Raw genomic sequence first — 17,719 nt, 5'->3', positions numbered from 1 at the left:
TAAAATAATGCAGTATTAGTGGTATGCGTATCTTCGTAGCCCATTTTCTTTATGTTACCACTCAATTTTAATGCCACTGGAGATTTAGAGATTTTTACAATTAAAAGAACGAATTTTACTCTTTATTGCTGATTTATTTACTACTTACTGTTTTTTACTTGCAGAGTAAAATCTCACGTAGAATTTAGGAAAGCCAGAATTTTCCTTTTGTACTCTATAGTAAGGAAACAATTAGTATAAGTCAGATTTAAGAGGAATGCTCATTTTTTCCCCTTCTTTTTTACTGTGGTAAAATGTACATGACATTGAATTTCCCATTTTAGCCTATTTTAAGTGCACAGGTCTGTGGCATTGAGTGCCTTCACACTGTTGTCCGACCCTCACCACACCCGTCTTTAGAGCTGTCAGCATCCCAAACAGAACTCTGCTCCCCTCAAACAGATGTTCGCTTTTAAGGCACCACTAACATCCGAGGTGTTGGGGTGGTGCCGAGGACACCCCAATCCTAATTGACCTTGGAGTTACAGGGGGGTGAGGACTTCACAGCGGCCTTGTTTGGATAGGACCTTATTTACACATGAGAGAACCAAAGCTCAGAGCAGGGCTGGTGGACAGGCTGCATGCCCACCAGGGCAGAGGCGATGTGCCCTCAGCCCTGCCCAATTCAGGGGCCGTGCTGCCCCGCCCACGTGGCCGTGGCCCAGCTGTCCCTCACAGGATTCATAGCCCTTCCTCCAGTGTCCATGTTCTGAAGGATGACATGCTGATTGCCACTGTCCTGGTAACTGCACGTCTGAGCTAAGTTAGTGACCCCACAAAGCTTCAGTTTTTTTATCCATGAAATAAGAGTGCCCCATCTGAAGGATCTCAAAGGGGCTTTGCATCCCTGTCCTGTGGTTTGAGATGTCACTGTAACTGATGCTCTGAAGTCTTGTGCTTTTAAGATGGATGTGGGGTAAGATGGGAGGTTCTGGAAGCAGAATGAGCCCAAGAGGGCATAGGACAGGCACAGAAAGGGGATCAGACCCAAAAGGAATGGACTAAAGATGCCGTCAGGGAGGATCAGGGGGCTTCTTAAGGGATCCTGCTGCAGGAGGGGGTTGTTCTAGCAGACTTCCATCCTGTGTGTGTGCAAAACACATTAAGGGAGTAAGTGGTGAGGCTGGGCAGGAGCCTGAGCCGCCGAGAGCTTCTGGCTTCAGCCGGTGTCGGCCCACAGTGTCCACAGTGTCGGGCGTGTTAGACCCCCATCTTGCTGCGTCTGCATATGGATAAGGAAGGCCCCCTGGAAGTGGAGAGGGGTCTGTCTGCAGCGTTTCACTCCTCACCTCGCTTAGTTCTCAGGCGCAGGCCTGGGAGGCAAGACTTATCCCCCCTTTAAGGCTGAGGAAGAGTGGCTGCAGAGGGACCGACAGCGGGCGAGGCAGAGCCAGGGTGCAGACCTGGATTTGATGTCCAAGCCTACTCTTCCTTCCGACCTCACCGGGCAGATCTCCGCCCTCCGTCCCGCCCAGACCCCCACCGGCGGAGCACAGACTCTGAGTTGCTGACAAAGACTAGTTTAAGCCCAGCGTGGAGAGAGAGCAGTCTAAGCTGCACCCAGGTCGAGACTCCGGGGGCCCCAGGACTGGGTTCGGGGCCTCCGTGTGTACTCAGGACTCGGGGCTGCCCGCTCCGCCCCAGCTCGCTTCCCTCAGTGTGGCTGCTCCTCGGGAAGCTTCCTGTGCGGGTGCCGAGGTGGCCGACCACCTCCTCCACCTCCAGGCTCCACAGAACTGGGTGCGGGCGTCCTGGAGCGACTCGGGTCCACCAGTCTGGGCTCCGGCTGTGCCTCTCCCTGAAAATCACTCCGGCCAGGGGTACCTGGGACTCTCAGTGGCCAGACCTGGGCGTGTGTTCACACCGACAGCTCCAGGGCGGGGAGGTGGAGCGGTGCTCTGAAAAGAGACAGCAGTTCACAGTGCTGTCTGCCCTCAGTCTGTGACGGCCCAGATTTCCTGGGTGGGCATCTCAGCAGCAGTGCGGGCACTGACCAGACGTGGTGTTGTGTTCTGGGACCTTTGGTCATGTGCAGGTCAGGTCAGGCCGGCAGACCCACCGACCACCTAGTGTCTTGGCTGCGGCAGCTGTTGAAGAGCTCTCCTTACAGTGGGATAAAATAATTAGAAATCGGATTCTTGCATTTCTGGTTCTGAGAAATAACTTTCAGCCTTGGCGGGCAGGTGGGTAATGAAATTAGATCTTTGAAGTTTTTCCCTGTCACAGAGATTTCATGAGATCTGTTTACTTGGGCCTTTATTTCTTGGATGTGGAGTAGGGAAATCATTTAAGACTTTACTCTGGTCAGAGGTCTGACTTTATCTGTACTTGGACAGACACGACTTCTATTAAATGGCTTTGTCAGATGCCTGTGCTAGATGCTTTACATAAAGCACCTCATGGAATCCTCAAAAACTGTAGGGTAAGGTGGTATTCTAACCATTTCAGAGGTATTTGTGCAGCTGCAGTGGGGAGGCCACATTTTCTGGCTTTCCCAACATGTTAGATAATTACAGAATGCCAAAAGAGTCTCAATTATCATTAGAACAATTTCATGCACAATTATATTCAGACAAGTTCCAGCAAATTATTCCATTTGAATTGTAACAGATCTAAAGAGAGCTGATTTTATATTCATTATGACTGTAACTTTTCCTCTGAAAGATGGTTCTTTAAAATTTCACATTAAGTCATGCCAGCGCTGGCTTATTTTTGCTTTGACACAGAGAAAGAATATGGTAGGGGGTAGAGAGCAGTCTTGAGTGCCATACAGGATTAAGTTGTTTTGAAGGTGGGTTTCCACCAGACACAGACATCCCTTCCCTTCACCACCATTTGGAAGAAACTTCAAACATCGAGGATGGAATGATGGTGCCCTGCAGAGATTAGATAACATATATCTTGACATGTTTTGAAATGCTGGAGTAAGTTTAAGAAAGGCTACTTCAACATGCATGTCACCATCCCAGGCCGCCTTGGAAGTCGTGTTTTCCTGGAGTGACAACATTGTCTGCAGAGTGTTAACGTCATAGTGGTCTGTTTAAGAAGAGGACGCATGACCTCTCTGTTTATGGGCTTAAGTTTTGATCTGTCCATCTCCATGGGACCTGGGCCCTTCCGTCCGTCCCAGAGCCTCTGCCTTTAGCTGCAGTCCTGGAGCGCCTGGCCTGACCTGGGCTGTCCTCTGTGCCCTGGAGGAGGAGACAGGGCACTCCAGGGCTGGTCCCTGTAGCAGAGACAGCAAACAATGTCAGAGAGACTTTTCTTACAGTGAACCCTGAGGTCCATTTGCTCTGCCCTCCACGGTCACCTCCTTCCCCACTTCCCTGATGGGGCCGTGCTGATTTTCCCAGCCTGTACCTGTAGAATTATCAAGTCACCTCCTCCCCACCACGACCTTCTACAGACATGTGATCTGAGCAGCTTGAGGCTTCTCATCCCACTCTCTTCTTCCTCCATTGCCACGGCTTGCGGCCCGTCTGCATCTCCTCGGGATCCGGCCCCCAGACCCTTCCGTGCTTGGCTTCGCCTTCTTGTGACATTCCTCTGCCCCCAGGTAAGGTTTGCCCTGCGGCCGCCAGGCCAGGCTAACATCGTGTTCCCGGGGTGCTGTCCCCCTGCAGCCGTGTCCAGTCCTGTCTTTGGGTTTTCGGCTCTCACCTCCTTGGCGATGGGCTCCAAGCTCTGCTTGCTAACTCCAGGCCCTCTGCTGCACTTTGATAAACTTCCTGACCCTAGTATTCATTTTGCCTAAATTTATCTTTAGTTTTAGTGTCATTTCTAGGTTTGTATCTACTTGGCACATTTTATTTTATAGCCAGTGTTGAGAGACTACCTCGAACATGCTCAGGATGTTCAAACTCCCAGAGGTCCTATCATCTTGTTTATGAATGTCCCTTTTAACAAAATTTCCATGGTCAGAATAAAAGAAACCAATACACAGCTCCATACCACTAACCTTCAAAGTTTTCAGTTTTCTCAAACAGCATTAACACAACACATGCTTACTTTAAAATGTGTTTCCTTTGCTTTCACCCTTGGAATTGACAACCCACAGAAATGTTTGTGAAACATCAGAGTAACATTAAAAAAAAAAGCCTCAACCAACAGACGTGTGTTTTTAAAAGGGAAAAATAAGTATGTTTCAGGTGATGGATGCTTTTTTATGTCCTTGTAATTAAACTAGGAGGCACACATTTGTTCAGCTTTGGCCGCGGAAAGTGCATGATTGATTGGTTTACCATTTATGTGCCAGAGGCAAAGGTGTTCCGCGAGGCGGTTGTTTTTTGGCGGGTTGTTCACACACCTGCTTTTCAACCCTTTTATTCTGAGGCTTTGCCCCAAAGTTTATTAGGGCTTTTCAGTACACTCAGACCTCATCCTTCCATTTACATCCACGTGTTATGTATTTACATTTGTCCTATGTGTGGAGACATTTCCACTAGGAATTCTAGCTCTAAAATATTTAAAATTTTAACTTCAAGGTTGGTGGGACGATACGGAGCACGCTGCCCCTGGAGGGACAGGACACGGCAGCACCCTTGACGGGGCAAAGCCAGGCCCGACTAAATGGCAAGCAGCGTGTCTCAGGGGCCGTCAGCTTGTTGCCTTGTACACGGAAAAGAAAGCTTTGTATTAAAACAAAAACAGACAGGTTTGCCTTACCGGTGAAGCGACCTGTTCCCGTGCTCCTAGATGCTGCCTCCTGGGGCTGGGGGGGAGGCTTCCTCTGTCAGCGCTTGCTGGTCCCCCTGTGCTGTGGGCAGGCCCGTGTCTGGGGGCTCGGGGGGACATTCCTATCTGCCGAGCCCGAGCTCACCCCCAGTCTGTGCCGGTCCGCCTGAGCTCTGCACAGCTGTGGCTGCAGGAGGTGGTAGACCCTGGAGAGGTGGGGAGCAAGGGGCGCGTTTCTGAGGGGTCGGTGTGCACACGGCCTTGCCTAGTACATTGATTCTGCAGGGCCATGCGCTTCCCCTGGCAAAAACCAGGAGACTGTGATTCCTGCGCTGTGTGTCAAGTAAGCCATCCATAACGCCTGAAAACGTTAGTGCTTGTTAATACTGCGGTCGCCCTCCACGGGCTTGCTCCCTTTTGCCAGTTTGCAAACAAGAGAGTCCGTCCCCATTCAGATCCCAAGGAGATGTTGAACTGGAGTGAAGACTACGGGTTATGAAATTTAGTTTTAATTTGCTGGGAAACAGCCTCTGGCTTGAATCACGTTCCATTCAAAGCAAGAAATGCCTCCAAGTTGTTAACTCCTGGATGTGGGATCGCTAACTTTCCCCAACACAGCGTCACCCATGGCTGCAGAGCTTAGAGCTTGTTAGCAGCACAGGACAGGCCACAGGGCAGCCGCTCTCCTGCACCCCGGGCTGGCACGTGCACGGGGCCCTGGCTCAGGAGTGCAAGTGCCGCATGTAGGCAGGGTGGCCAGGAGTGCGTGAGGGGGGTAGGACTGGAGCCGACTGAAGGACGCCGGAGTTTCCTGGATGGTGAGGGCGTGTGGACATGCCAGGCAGTGTTTACGAGGCAGCGAGGCATCCGGCTGCAGGAGCCGCAGGTTCACTGGGAGAAAAAAGCAAAGGTGGGACCACACTGCGGAGGTTAATCTGAGGATGCTCCTCCCAAGGATAGTGATTTGCTGAAGGGTTTGATTCTCAAGTAACTCAAGTTCTTTCTCTCTGCTTCTTACCTTCCTCTCCTTCCTTCCTTCCTTCTTCCTAGGAAGCTCTGTCTGATGGGAATGCCCAGAGGGATAGATGGATTGGAGTGGGGGTGACATGAGTCTGGCAGCTTATTAGATAGAATGGGGAGAAGGCAGGCCTGGGGAGCTGGAGGAGAGGCCCGGAGTGGGAGACCCCTCCACCCGCTGCCGCCGTGGGGGCCTCTTCTCTGGAGCTACAGCCTGACTTCTGAGACGGGCGAGAGCGTGTCCCAGGCCCACTGGGTTCTGTGCCCCCCTGCAGACCCGATCAGAAGGCCCGGCTGTGCTTGCTGCTGCCAGTCTGGGTGGGCGGGGAGAGGCCCCGCCATCTCCTGGGCACCCCCTCTGGCCCAAGCCCTTGATTCGGAGACCTGGAGGTGTGTGTGGCTTTGAGAGGAAGGCTGGACTTGGGCGGGTGGGGGATGGGACTCCAGCCCCGGGACGGTCAGCCTTGGTCTGGAAGAGCAGCAGGCCCTCCAGCAGGCCCAGGAGGCCGTCGGGTCTGGGTAAGGAGAGTCGTTAGCAGGGCTCATCCCTGGCTTCCTGACTTGAAGTCGCCCACCCAGTGCCTTGTGTATTTATATTTCAAAGCCTGTTCAAAAACGGGAATGCCAGCTATTTAGACCCTGCGAAAAGGTCTAGCACTATGGCTTTATTTTTTATTTTTTAACAAGTCACTACCTGATAATTAAAGGAAATTCAAGATGAAAATCTGAAAGAAGAAAAATTACCCGGTCTCAGCAGTTGAAGATACCCATTATTCTCATTTTAATATATCACATTCAAGTCTCTTTTCCATGCAGATTTCATTTGAAGGAACTTAATTGTGACCTTTTATTTGTGGACTGCCTTTTACTGAACGTTTTAACTTGAGTTTTTCCCACATTAACTGTTTACGAGACTTAATTTTTAATGGGCTCATGTTTCCTTATGAGATTTAATTTTAGCACAAAATCTACCCAGAGTTGTTACAGTTTTACAAGGACTGTCTCCATGTGTGAAGTATCTGGTGAACTTTTAAAAAATATTTTTTGTTGTGAACCATCACAGGCAGATGGAAATGCTCAGCCTAACGAATTGTCCAGACCAGTTGTGACAACACATGGGCTGAACCGGCCCCCAGGACCCCATGCTTCTTCCCAGCCATGGCCCTGAACCCCTAAGCTGAGATGTAGGGCTCTGCATGCTTCCCCCCTTTTCTTTACAGGTTTGCTACTCAACCAGGTGTCCCTAAACAATAAAGTTTAATTTTGGTGAGTTTAAATTATTTGCAAATCGTATCACATAGTGTATATTCTGTGTGTCTGCCCCTCTCACCTAACAGCATCCCTCTAAGATCATCAGTGATGTATGGTTTAATGCAACCCATTCATTTATCCACCTGCTGCTTATGTACGTTAGGGTTGTTTCCCACCGTGTAGACATTCGCCCTGGAACTGCCTTGGATGTATTTCTTGGTGCATATAAGTGTTTATTTATATGCTGACTACCTGGGAGTAGGATTGCTAGGTCACTGGGTATGTGTTAATTTTCTTTTGCTTTTACTCAACATTGTCAAACTTGTCCCAAATTGGTTCTATCGACCTAGACACCCCAAGCAGTGAGTGGGAATCCCTGTTCACATCTTTGCCAACACTTGATACTGTCAGCTTTGACATTTTTGCTGGGGCTGCACTGTGGATTTACTGTCTTTTTAGTCCCTATTTTAGCCCCTTTGGACTAATGAGGTCGAGCGGCCCTCCTGTCCCCTCTCTCCCGGCCCTTCAGGCTCCTTCTGTCATGAAATGCCCATTTTGTGAAATGCTGTTTTTCTGTTTCTCCCTAATATGTGGCAGTTCCTTATATATTCTGGGTGGGAACCCTTTGTGGGTTGTGTGCGTGGCAAGTATCTGTGCCCACTTGACGTCTCATGTTTTCACTTTCTTCTGAGTGTGTTCTGATGACCAGAAACTCTTGATTTTGATGTAATGCCATCTGTCAGTTTTTTCCATTTTGGGCTGGTGTTTGTTTTACCCGGTGAAGTTTCCCATTGAAAACTTTGAGCTGCAACACGGTGCTTGTCCCTAAGGACTCGAGTCTGCATTGAAGGCGGGCTTTGTGGAGGCCGGTGTGGGTACATCCTGGCACCGGCGGGCCGGGTGCCGGCAATGGAAGGTCTGCGGGTGATGGTGCCCCTGCTTCTCTGGAGGGCATCCAGGGGGGTCGCGAGCCCCGGGGGTGGACAGACTCCGGACACTCCCAAGAGTAAAGGCAGGAAACCAGCACGCACCTCATGCCCTGGCAGGCTGCGCCCTCAGGTCTGCCCATTTCTCCTCCAGGTGTTCTGTGCAGCCTGAAGTCCATTGAGACTCACGTAGAGGCATTGCCAGGATTCCGAAGCAGTCGGCATGACCCTGCTGATGAGAAGTGGGTCTGACACCTGCCCATCACCCGGATAGGTCGCCTTGTGACCCTCCCCTTCTGCAGATCGGCTCAGAGGTGCTCAGGGCTGGTTTGGTGCCACGTCAGCCTGGAGGGCTTTTACTTTATTTTACTTATTTTTGAGTTTTAGTGTTAAACTAGCTTGGTGCCCCTGCCAGCCATCCTGCGTGCCACTGAAGGGTAAACCTTCTCTCTGTCCCTGTCCCCTGGCCCCAGGGTGCCTCCTGTGGCCCCTCATCTCCAGGACCAGCCCCCAGCCTTGGCCGCATGCTTGGGCCCCGCCAGGCTGTGTTCTCTGCCCTGCCGCCGCTCCTAGAGGAGGTCCTTCTTGTCCTGTGCCCTCGTGGCACAGCCCAGGTGTCAGCTCTCCATGAAGCGTGTCCCGGCGCCTGCCACCAGGGATAGGCATTCCTTCCCCGCATCCCGTCTCAGGGTCCCCCTTTCCCTGTGGTTCGGGGTGTGTGACGGGGAGGAGGCCGAGCAGAGGGCCTGCCCCACCCCCAGCTGCAGGTCGAGCTCCTTTCACCCAGGCGGTCATCAGGCAGCGTCGTGCAGCCCTGAGAACCCGTCGGTGTTTTGCACCCAAGGGTAGGGTCGTTGGGTCATAGGTTCAGCTTTACCGGGTGATGCTCCACCTTATGTCCCAAGTGCTTTCGCTGGCTTACACTCCCACAGGCAGGGAGCAGGTCCCACTTTTCCCATCCCGGCTGTCCCCGGGCATTGTCTGACTTGAGTTTTGCCCCTCTCTTGGGTGAAGAGCAGTTGCGGATTTCATGTGCACGTTCGAGCACCACAGCGTCGGGCAGCCTTTTCCGTGTTTGGTAGGCACCATGTTTCCTCTAATGTGACGTGTCTTCATGTCTTTGGGATATTTTTCTTTCTCATTTCTAGGCACTCTGTATCTTAGGAATGTCCTACGCAGGGTAGGAAGGGCTCTTCCCCGGGCATCTTCTTGCTCCCAGCGCCGTCTGCGTGGGCCCGGGGGGCCTCACTGCCACGGCCACTTCCCTCTGATGAGAGGCGGGGCGCACACCCTTCTTTTGAATGTCACCTACAGGTGGCCCATGTCACTGCTGGCATGCCATTAGCTGGAATTTAGTGCTCTGTGTGCACCGGGCTGCACGCGCACATAGCCACAGACCCAGCTGAGAACTGGAAGAAAGTGGATCAGTAGGCCGTCGGGGGTTGAAAGACTTGGAAGGGTTTAGCCCCAAGAACAGGCTAAAGAAGATGTATTCGTCTTCATGTTAAATCATCTTTTTCTGATACGTGTGAATATCCTTCATATTTTACCAACACCTCATTTGAAGGGCTCTCACTAACAGTATTTCAGTTTGCCAATTTGCTTTTGTTTTTACTTCAGAAATGCATATGATCATCAAAGAAGCTCTGAAGAGAGGAATATAGGAAATTTGATTATTCTGTAAATACGGAAATGAAATTTATACTGCCTCTATTTGGTTACTGTTGCAGAAAAAAACGTGCTCAGTATTTTTGCAAAATGTTGTGGAAAACAGAATCTCAGTCACTTAATGCTGAGATATGCCCCTAATGGTCATTTTTGTGAAATTTACATTCATTTTAAGCTAAACTGTACACATTAGATGATGTGCTTTTGAACTGGCCCACACTGCAGATGCAGCGGTTCTGGTCCCTCTGTCTGTCCCATGCCCGTTAGCTGACAGCAGGCCTCCTCTGATCTGTGCAGGTACGGGGTGAGTCCCGAGAACATCATCTTGTACGGCCAGAGCATCGGGACGGTGCCCACGGTGGACCTGGCCTCGAGGTACGAGTGCGCCGCCGTGATCCTGCACTCACCTCTCATGTCCGGCTTGCGTGTGGCTTTTCCCGACACCCGGAAAACGTACTGCTTCGATGCTTTCCCCAGGTAAGCTCACACTTGGTGCGACAGGTACTGAGGCACCTGGGGACCCACATTCAGGTGCACCATTAACCGTGGGCCACTGATACATACTGACAGAGTCACCCTGTGCGTGTGGCACCGAGGCCGACGTGGGGGTGACAGTGGCGCTTACGGCAGCGAGGGACTGTCCCCTGCACCTGCTCCTTGGTGAAGGTCCGCCAGACGCTGCGTGAGGGGCCTGCCCACACAGACGCCTGGGACTAACTGACTTGCTATATATACACAAGGCAGAAAGAGAAACACCCGCATGCCCTGCAGAGCTCACAGTTCAGTGCCCATTCACGCACCCAGGTGGACGTGCACTGTGGGGTTGGGGTGAGCTGGCGTGGCCTGCGAGGCGGCGATCAGCAGTGGGCAGCGCGCCCTAAAAGCTGCGAGCAGACAAGTATCAAGATCTCACTTACTTGTTCAGTCAGACAGCACAGGTAAGGTGACCTGCTTGCTGGCCAGCACCACGCTTTGGGGACAGGCCACGGGGACAGGGCAGGCAAACAGACACAGGCCATGCTGTCCCGTGTTTGCCAGAGGGCCCCCGCCCACTGGGGGTCCTGCACTCCGCCTTGGGGGACTGAGAGCCCATGCTGGGTGCTCCCTGCCAGCCGTCTTAGAGGCCCTTTCTTGTTCCCACTCACAGATGGAAGAGAACGGTAACTGCTAAGTGCAAATGCAACGAACACATTGGTTTCTTGAATGCCTCTATTGGAATGTTTTAGTTTTTTAAAAAAAATCTAACTTTAATAAAAACTGTGCCCCCTAAACTTTTCCTATTTGGAGCTAAAGTTGTCCGAGAACGTCAACAACAGCATGCCTGTGCCATTTTGTAGAAAGAGCCTCAGAAGAAGGAGTGCACAGTTTTAGGGTTTTGATTGACCCATGCTTCGCTGTCATTCTGGGGTGGGGAAAGAACGTCGCTCGAGTACATAAACATCTCTTGCACAGAGTGGCCCATTTCATGAGAAAAATCCCTCGTTAATACCTTGGGTGAACCCAAATCGTGTGCAGTTTTGTACCAGGCGTCCGCGGGATTCAGCCTCATGGGAAAGTTGAGCGAGCTGTGGACACCCAGCCGCGTGGCTGAGAATGCCAAGCAGGGCTAATGTGCGTCTCCACTGTGGCCTTATTTCTGCTGAATTGGGAATGAGAGGCCAGTTTGTTCAAAGGGAGAGATTCAGCATGTTTGTGGGAAGCCGATGCTTGGAGTCGCCCTGGCAACGAATGAGTGGGTTTTTTCCTGACTCTGAGATTAGCATATACTTTAAAATCCTGCCATGATAACTAATTGTGGCTTATTAATTAATAGTAAAACAACAGCTGAGCCTCCCTGGGTGTGTCTGATACACCAGGCATGGGGAGACAGACCACGGCAGCCGTAGCAGCCGGGCACCTTGCAGCGGGATTTCACAGATGAGGATACCGAGGCGGGAGCCCTAAGCAGTGGGCCTCGCTCAGGGGCTGCGCAGAGGCAGCCACGAAGGGCCACTCGTCCTGTCCGTCCCATAAAGCGTGCATGCGGTGGGTTCAAACCAGTACAGCGCTCACACCGTCTCACCGAACGGCCACACTTCCCATTAGTATTAGAAACAGACAGAAAAGGAATCCTGCTCACGCGCTGGCTGCGCTCCTGTGGAGAGGGGGTCGGACATGGGCGTGGAGCTTCAGGTGTGCATTCCAGGTGGCGGGCGCCCCCCAACCCTGCAGCGTGGAGCCCAGCCTGGCCTCGCTGCCTGCAAACACCTTCATGATCCAACTAAACCGAACTCTTGGGTTCTCAGGAGAAGTCACTTTAAATTTAAATATTTAAGCCCAGGGGAAAGTAGGTTTCTGAACAGGTTTGCTAGTCTGCAAGTTGAGTGCGTCCACGTGGCCCTGATTTGGCAGCGGCTTTGCTGCCTCCCTGGGTCGTCCTGAAGGGCTTGGCAGCTCCCCGGGTGCTCATCGGGCTGCAGGACCTTGTTTGTAGGGCTGCGGTGTGTGTGGCTGATGGCCAAGCCCTTTGTCATCTCCCCTTCCCCGTGCCTGCTTCCGGTGACCTCTCTGGACGTCTTGCCCTCCTAGGTCTCATTCTGCCTCTTTCGCAGGTGAAGTGCAGAGCCTCTGGCCATGGTACACGTTTAATGAATGTTAGCTGTTATTTTTAACCAAAGTTCCCTATGGAGAGGGACTACTTGTATCCTTTTGTAACTCTGACTAGGATCAGCAACACAGAGATGCACCTCTCTGGGTTTGTTCGTGGGTTAAATGACCACTAACTTCCACTCGACGGGTTGTCCCCACACCCAGCCTGACAAGGCTTATTAAGGCCCTTTAATTCCTCTTTGGAAAATGCTTTCCGAATCTGCCCCACGTTCTTTTGAAGAGCTTCAAATATTCACCCTTTGATTTTTGTAAACATTCAGTCATTCGGAATCAAATCTAGGCCTTACATTAAGTTTTCCAGACAACAAATACAGTTTTTATCAAAACATGAGGCATTAGTGTCTGTGAAATGAAGTCAGGAGGATCCTGCTAATCAGTTCTAAAGACAGCACTCAAGGCAGGCTCTGAAAACTTGAGTGGCCGTAGATTAAGTGTTCAGCTTTCAAAGGACACATTCATCCAGATGTGTTAAGTTCTAGCTTTTTTTTTTGGTTTTTAATTTTCTCTCAAAAATATGGATATATCAGAAATATTAATTAAGCTCATGGAGTGTTAGTCTGATGGCTTACAGGAGTTCTGTTTTTAATAAAACACTTCCACAAAAACACCATGGCTAAATCAGCGTGGTATTCTCAGTTGGATCCTGGAACAGGAAAAGGACATCAGTGAAAAGCTAATGAAACCCAAATAAAGTCTGGGGCTTAATTAATAGTGTCCTGACATGTACCGACGTGGTTTCCTGGTTTTGACAAATGTGTGTGTTGGCCAGATGGAAAATGACCTAGGGGTGTATAGGAACGCTGTATTATCTTCACTTTTCCCATAAATCTACAATTATTCCAAAATGAAGAGCTTATCATTTTTTTAAATGACTTACTGGAAAAATGAGGGCCTCCCGCCCAGCGTCACCTTCCTTGCCTGGGACCATGTTTCCCCAACGTGAAGTGGGATGCGTTATCTGTGACATGAGTAAAGGAATCCGGTCTCTCCCCTTTCTTTTGGCAGCATTGACAAGATATCCAAGGTCACCTCCCCCGTGTTGGTCATCCATGGCACCGAGGATGAGGTCATCGACTTCTCCCACGGCCTGGCGATGTACGAGCGCTGTCCCCGAGCCGTGGAGCCCCTCTGGGTGGAAGGGGCCGGGCATAATGACATCGAGCTTTACGCACAGTATCTAGAAAGACTCAAACAGTTCATATCCCATGAACTTCCCAATTCTTGAAGAAGACAACTCGATTTTACCTCATGTACTGTGAACACAAGAGTCCTCTGTTCTGCACGCGCTCTGCCTGGACGGCTGTTACGGTGTGGTGCCCGCGGGGGAGCGTCCAGCCTTCAGGGTGTCCTGATCAGAAGGCTGAGGACACAGTCCTTTCTATCTAGATGTTGTTCTCCTAATTCACACAGCGCGTCATCCTGAGCTGTTGTGGTTTCCAGCTTCGTTACTTTGCAGGAATGAGAACGAGGGCTGAACGTGGGGACAGCTTCCTCGTGTGTGTGAAGGATGCTCGCCTGTGTCTCCACCATCCCCATCATTTACGGCTCATGTGTGCAGGACTCAGGCCTCTGTCCACCGTGTTCTCAGTATTTGATGTGCCCCGCTCTCAGCCGCTGGATTCGGCGGCTCCATCCATTTGGGAAGCGGGTGACAGTGTGACTGGGAAATTCTCTTGGGGAAAACTCCCTTGTTAATTTTTGTTAACATACAGGTCTTTCCTGCTCTTTCTCCCAAACAAATCAACTGAAGGGTGATTTACTGAAACTATCATGAACAGCTTCATCAACTGGAACCATGGAAATATAACTGGAATATTCTTAAACTAAAGGAAACTGGGTGATTTTTTTTAAGTGTAAATTTATTACTAGTCAACAGAGTTTTAATATTTTGATCATCTGGGTGGTCTAACAAAGAGCCTAGCCAGCTTCGGTAAAGCCCTCCTTACAGGCTTTTTTAAAGTACTGTACATATTTGCGATTACATTGTGCGTAGATTCTTGATGGATAGTTTTCTTTTGTCAGGCTACAACAGTGAGCTGCAGATCCCTCGTTTGTGATGTAAATGATTGAATACATTTTGTTAATACGTTTTTATTCCTATGTTTTGCTATTAAAACATTTTATAACGTTTCCAAGACAAAAAAATTTACAAGTTTATGCTTTGAAGAATTTATGTAATTAAAATTTCGCTAAACTAATCTTTTTAGTTTAGGAGTTATTTGGGTTTTGACACTGGAGCTGTGCCCAGCGAGCATCAGAGAGGTAAGATGCCTGAAACTGCTACACTGCTCGTGTCGGTTGGGAGCCTGGGTTTTGGGGATTCTTTGGTTTTATTTTAAAACTTGTTTTCAAATTTAAAAGCCTTAAATGTACTGTAAGCCTCAGATCGTTGTGCAGCTGGACCACCGTTGACGGCCGGTTTGTGTACTGTTGCTCGGATGTGACGCTGCGGTTGGTCGTGGAATAAAGGATGCATGGGTCAGAGCGGGCAGCTTGGTGTGCAGTTTTTTCCCTTCTTCTCGCATCAAAGGAAACAGAGAATAAGAGAATAGCACTTGGTCTTGACGTAGAAGAAACCCTTGCAGGCTCCACTGCCTTCCTCGAGGTGTCTGCGTTTGCTCCCTAAGAGCCTTTAGATTCCTTTTGGAAGGAGCTGGGACGCAGGACCTGTAGCAGTAAAGTGCACATGGAATCCAGACAGGCTGTGCAAGGGGTTCTGACTGCAAAGCACAAGTGGTGAGGCGCTCACGCTGTGACCCAACCTGGAGGGAGAACAGTCCTGTCTCTTTGGAGCCCCCGAGTCAAGCGTGTCCCGTAGAGGCCCTTCAGCCCTTTGACCGCTGAGCAGGGAAAGCGTCACTGCAGTGCTCCGCTCCGAGAGTGCCCTCTGAGCACACGGGGGGCGTCTGGGCGCGCTCCGCACGCCGCAGGCTCCTTCCTGCCCTGAGATAGGCACCTGTGCGGGAGCCTTGGGAGGTGGGGGCCAGCTCCCCCCTGGGGTCGCTGCTGAAGCCCAGGGGACCCAGACGGGACAAGCAGAACCGACGTCCTGCCCCGTGGGGCTCGGGAGCCACCAAGCCAGGTTCCCAAAGACCCGATTCCTGGTCCTGAGTGTCTGCTGCTCGCGTCTTCTGTAATCACCCCCCTTATATTTATTCTGTAATCACCCCCACCTTATTTTCCCCCCTGAGTGTTGAGTGAACTTGCTTCCGTCAGCCAGGCGCCAGTGATTTCCATGGGCAACCGGAGTAAGGTCGCTGGTGACTGAAGCCAAGGTGGCAGAGCTATTCGAGTGCAGTTGTTCTGTGACTTGGTGTGGGTGGTTTATATCCGCTGAAGCGCTCGTGTTTTCCGACTCCCGAGTACTGTCCCCAAACCGAGGAGAGGCTTCCATCTCCCCTTTGCCAGAGTTTGACGCGGGCACAGCCTTCCTCTGAGGGTGGCGTGTGTGGTGACAGTGGGAATCCCAGGAGAGGCCCCCATCCACAGCAGAAACAGATGCAAAACACCCTTGGGGATGAGCCTGAAGGCCCTGGGCGCCTCTGTTCTCTGCTCTAAGATGGACATGGGATGTGGACCCACTCTCCCAGTGGGAAACAGCTAAGCTAACACTACTGAGCGAAACGGAAGATGGTCCCTGAGCAGATGCTCGAACTGGTAAGAAAACAGACTGTGTGGGCCAGGGGTCAAGTCAGATGAGAGCGAAGCGGGAAGAGGGGCCGGTTTTCTGCTGCGAGGAGTGTGGTGGGCCAGGTCAACCCGAGCACTGGATTTCCAGTCCGGTGGTGGTTACGGGGCAGCGAACAAAAAAACCCAGAGCGCCCTTCATGGTGGGGCCCACGCGGGTAAAGTATGATCTCAGTAGGCACAGACAAAAAGGTGGGTGGGATTCAGTGTCCCATTCGTGGTTAAGAGTCCAATGAAACTTAATCAAACTAGGAATAGAAGGAAACTTGCAGAGATGACCTCAGAACATACGAACAAAGACAAGCTTCGCACCGAGCAGCAGCGTCATTCCACGTTAGCCGGAGAACCGGCACCAGTTCTCACTTCTGCTCAAAATTACACAGAAGACTAGCAAGTGCAGTAGGATCACAAGGAAGAGAAAAGAGGAGAGAGGGAGAAAAAAGGGGGGGAAGGGAGGGAAAAGAAGGTGTGACGAGAGAAAAGGGGTGCGTGTGGGGCAGAACCAGGCTCTTGTGGTTGCACAACTCACTAAACTTGACAGAAATCGTCCGTATTTGCACTTAAAGGGGGTAGACTTTGTGATACACAGATTATGACTTAATAAAGCTTTTTTATTAAAAAACTTAAAAGGATGGGAAATGAATAAAACTGTTATTTTTAGAGTATGATTGTGTATCGCACCTGAAAGTATCTACAGATTCTCTGATGTAATAAGAATTTAGCTAGGTTGCTGGACATAAAATCAATATGTAAAAGTCAATTGCATGTTGATGAATCAGTAAAAAATATTTGAAATTCAATGAAAAAGAAAGATATCAGTTACAGTAATATTAAATTAGGTGCTTGGGAGTAATCTAATGCACCATGTGCAAGACACATATAAAACTTTTGAAAGACATTAAAGAAAGCCTAAATTAATGAGAGCTATACCATATTTATGGATAAGAAACTCATTTTTTTTAAAATTGAAGTATCGTTGACATACAATCTTGTACTGGCTTCAAATGTATGGCACTGTGACTCAACAGTTACCCATATTAGTAAATCCCCACCCCATCTAGTGCTGTCACTATCTGTCAGCATAGAAAGATGTTACAGAATCATTGGGTATACTGACATACCATTGACTATATGAGAAAGCTCATTATTTTTAACATATCCTTCCAAAACACATCTGTAGGCTTAATATGATTCCAGTAAATACCCACCAGGGTTTTTTGTGGAACCTGACAAGGTGATCCTAAAAATCTGTATGGAGAACAAAGGGCCAAGAATAGCTAGGGCACCTAAAAATGAAAAAGGTAGAGAGATGTCCTTTATCAGATACAGAGATTTCTAGGTAAGGAATCTCAAAAGACTACTGAGGCTCAGTGCTTTTAGATCCCAGAGTCTAGAAAGCCTTGCTTGACCCTCAGCTCTAGGCTAAAGGCCACTTAGCATTTTCTTCAGGGTCTTGTGCTCCTCTGAACATAGATGTTAATAGTGTTTTAAATCACAAAGGAATATGTTTCTAGATTTGATTAATCAAAATATAAAACCTTCAAGGTAAAGAAAAAAGAATAATCTAGTGACAGACTCAGGGAACATGATAAAGCACAAGACAGATCATGGAAAAATATAGTTAATAAATGATGAGGCCCGCCATTTATCAAGGAGCACAGGACTTGAAGAGACTTGGTGAGAGATTATTGTCAGTAATAATCACATATAGATTCAGTCAAGTTACTTGAAAATGAATATGTCAAATGTGGGTTTAAATAATGAAATGCCATTTTGCTTGATAGAGTTGGTATAAATATTTATTTGAG

The 17,719-nt window shown here is 49.7% G+C and overlaps 1 protein-coding gene across 1 annotated transcript in view; it reads left to right on the top strand.

The window, feature by feature from the left end:
• The window catches only part of ABHD17C (abhydrolase domain containing 17C, depalmitoylase), a 39,693-nt gene extending 24,980 nt beyond the window's left edge, over positions 1-14,713 (top strand). Inside the window, exons 2-3 of the mRNA XM_036916118.2 lie at positions 9,873-10,052; positions 13,230-14,713. Of these exons, the coding sequence (XP_036772013.1) occupies positions 9,873-10,052; positions 13,230-13,449 (400 nt within the window). The 3' untranslated portion in view covers positions 13,450-14,713. The remainder of the gene's footprint in view (positions 1-9,872; positions 10,053-13,229) is intronic.
• The last annotated feature ends 3,006 nt before the right edge of the window (positions 14,714-17,719 follow it).

The sequence above is a fragment of the Manis pentadactyla genome, chromosome 18 (assembly GCF_030020395.1).
Source record: "Manis pentadactyla isolate mManPen7 chromosome 18, mManPen7.hap1, whole genome shotgun sequence".
Lineage (NCBI taxonomy): Eukaryota > Metazoa > Chordata > Mammalia > Pholidota > Manidae > Manis > Manis pentadactyla.
Note: the sequence above shows the minus strand (reverse complement) of the source record. Positions and strands in the feature narration are given on the sequence as shown.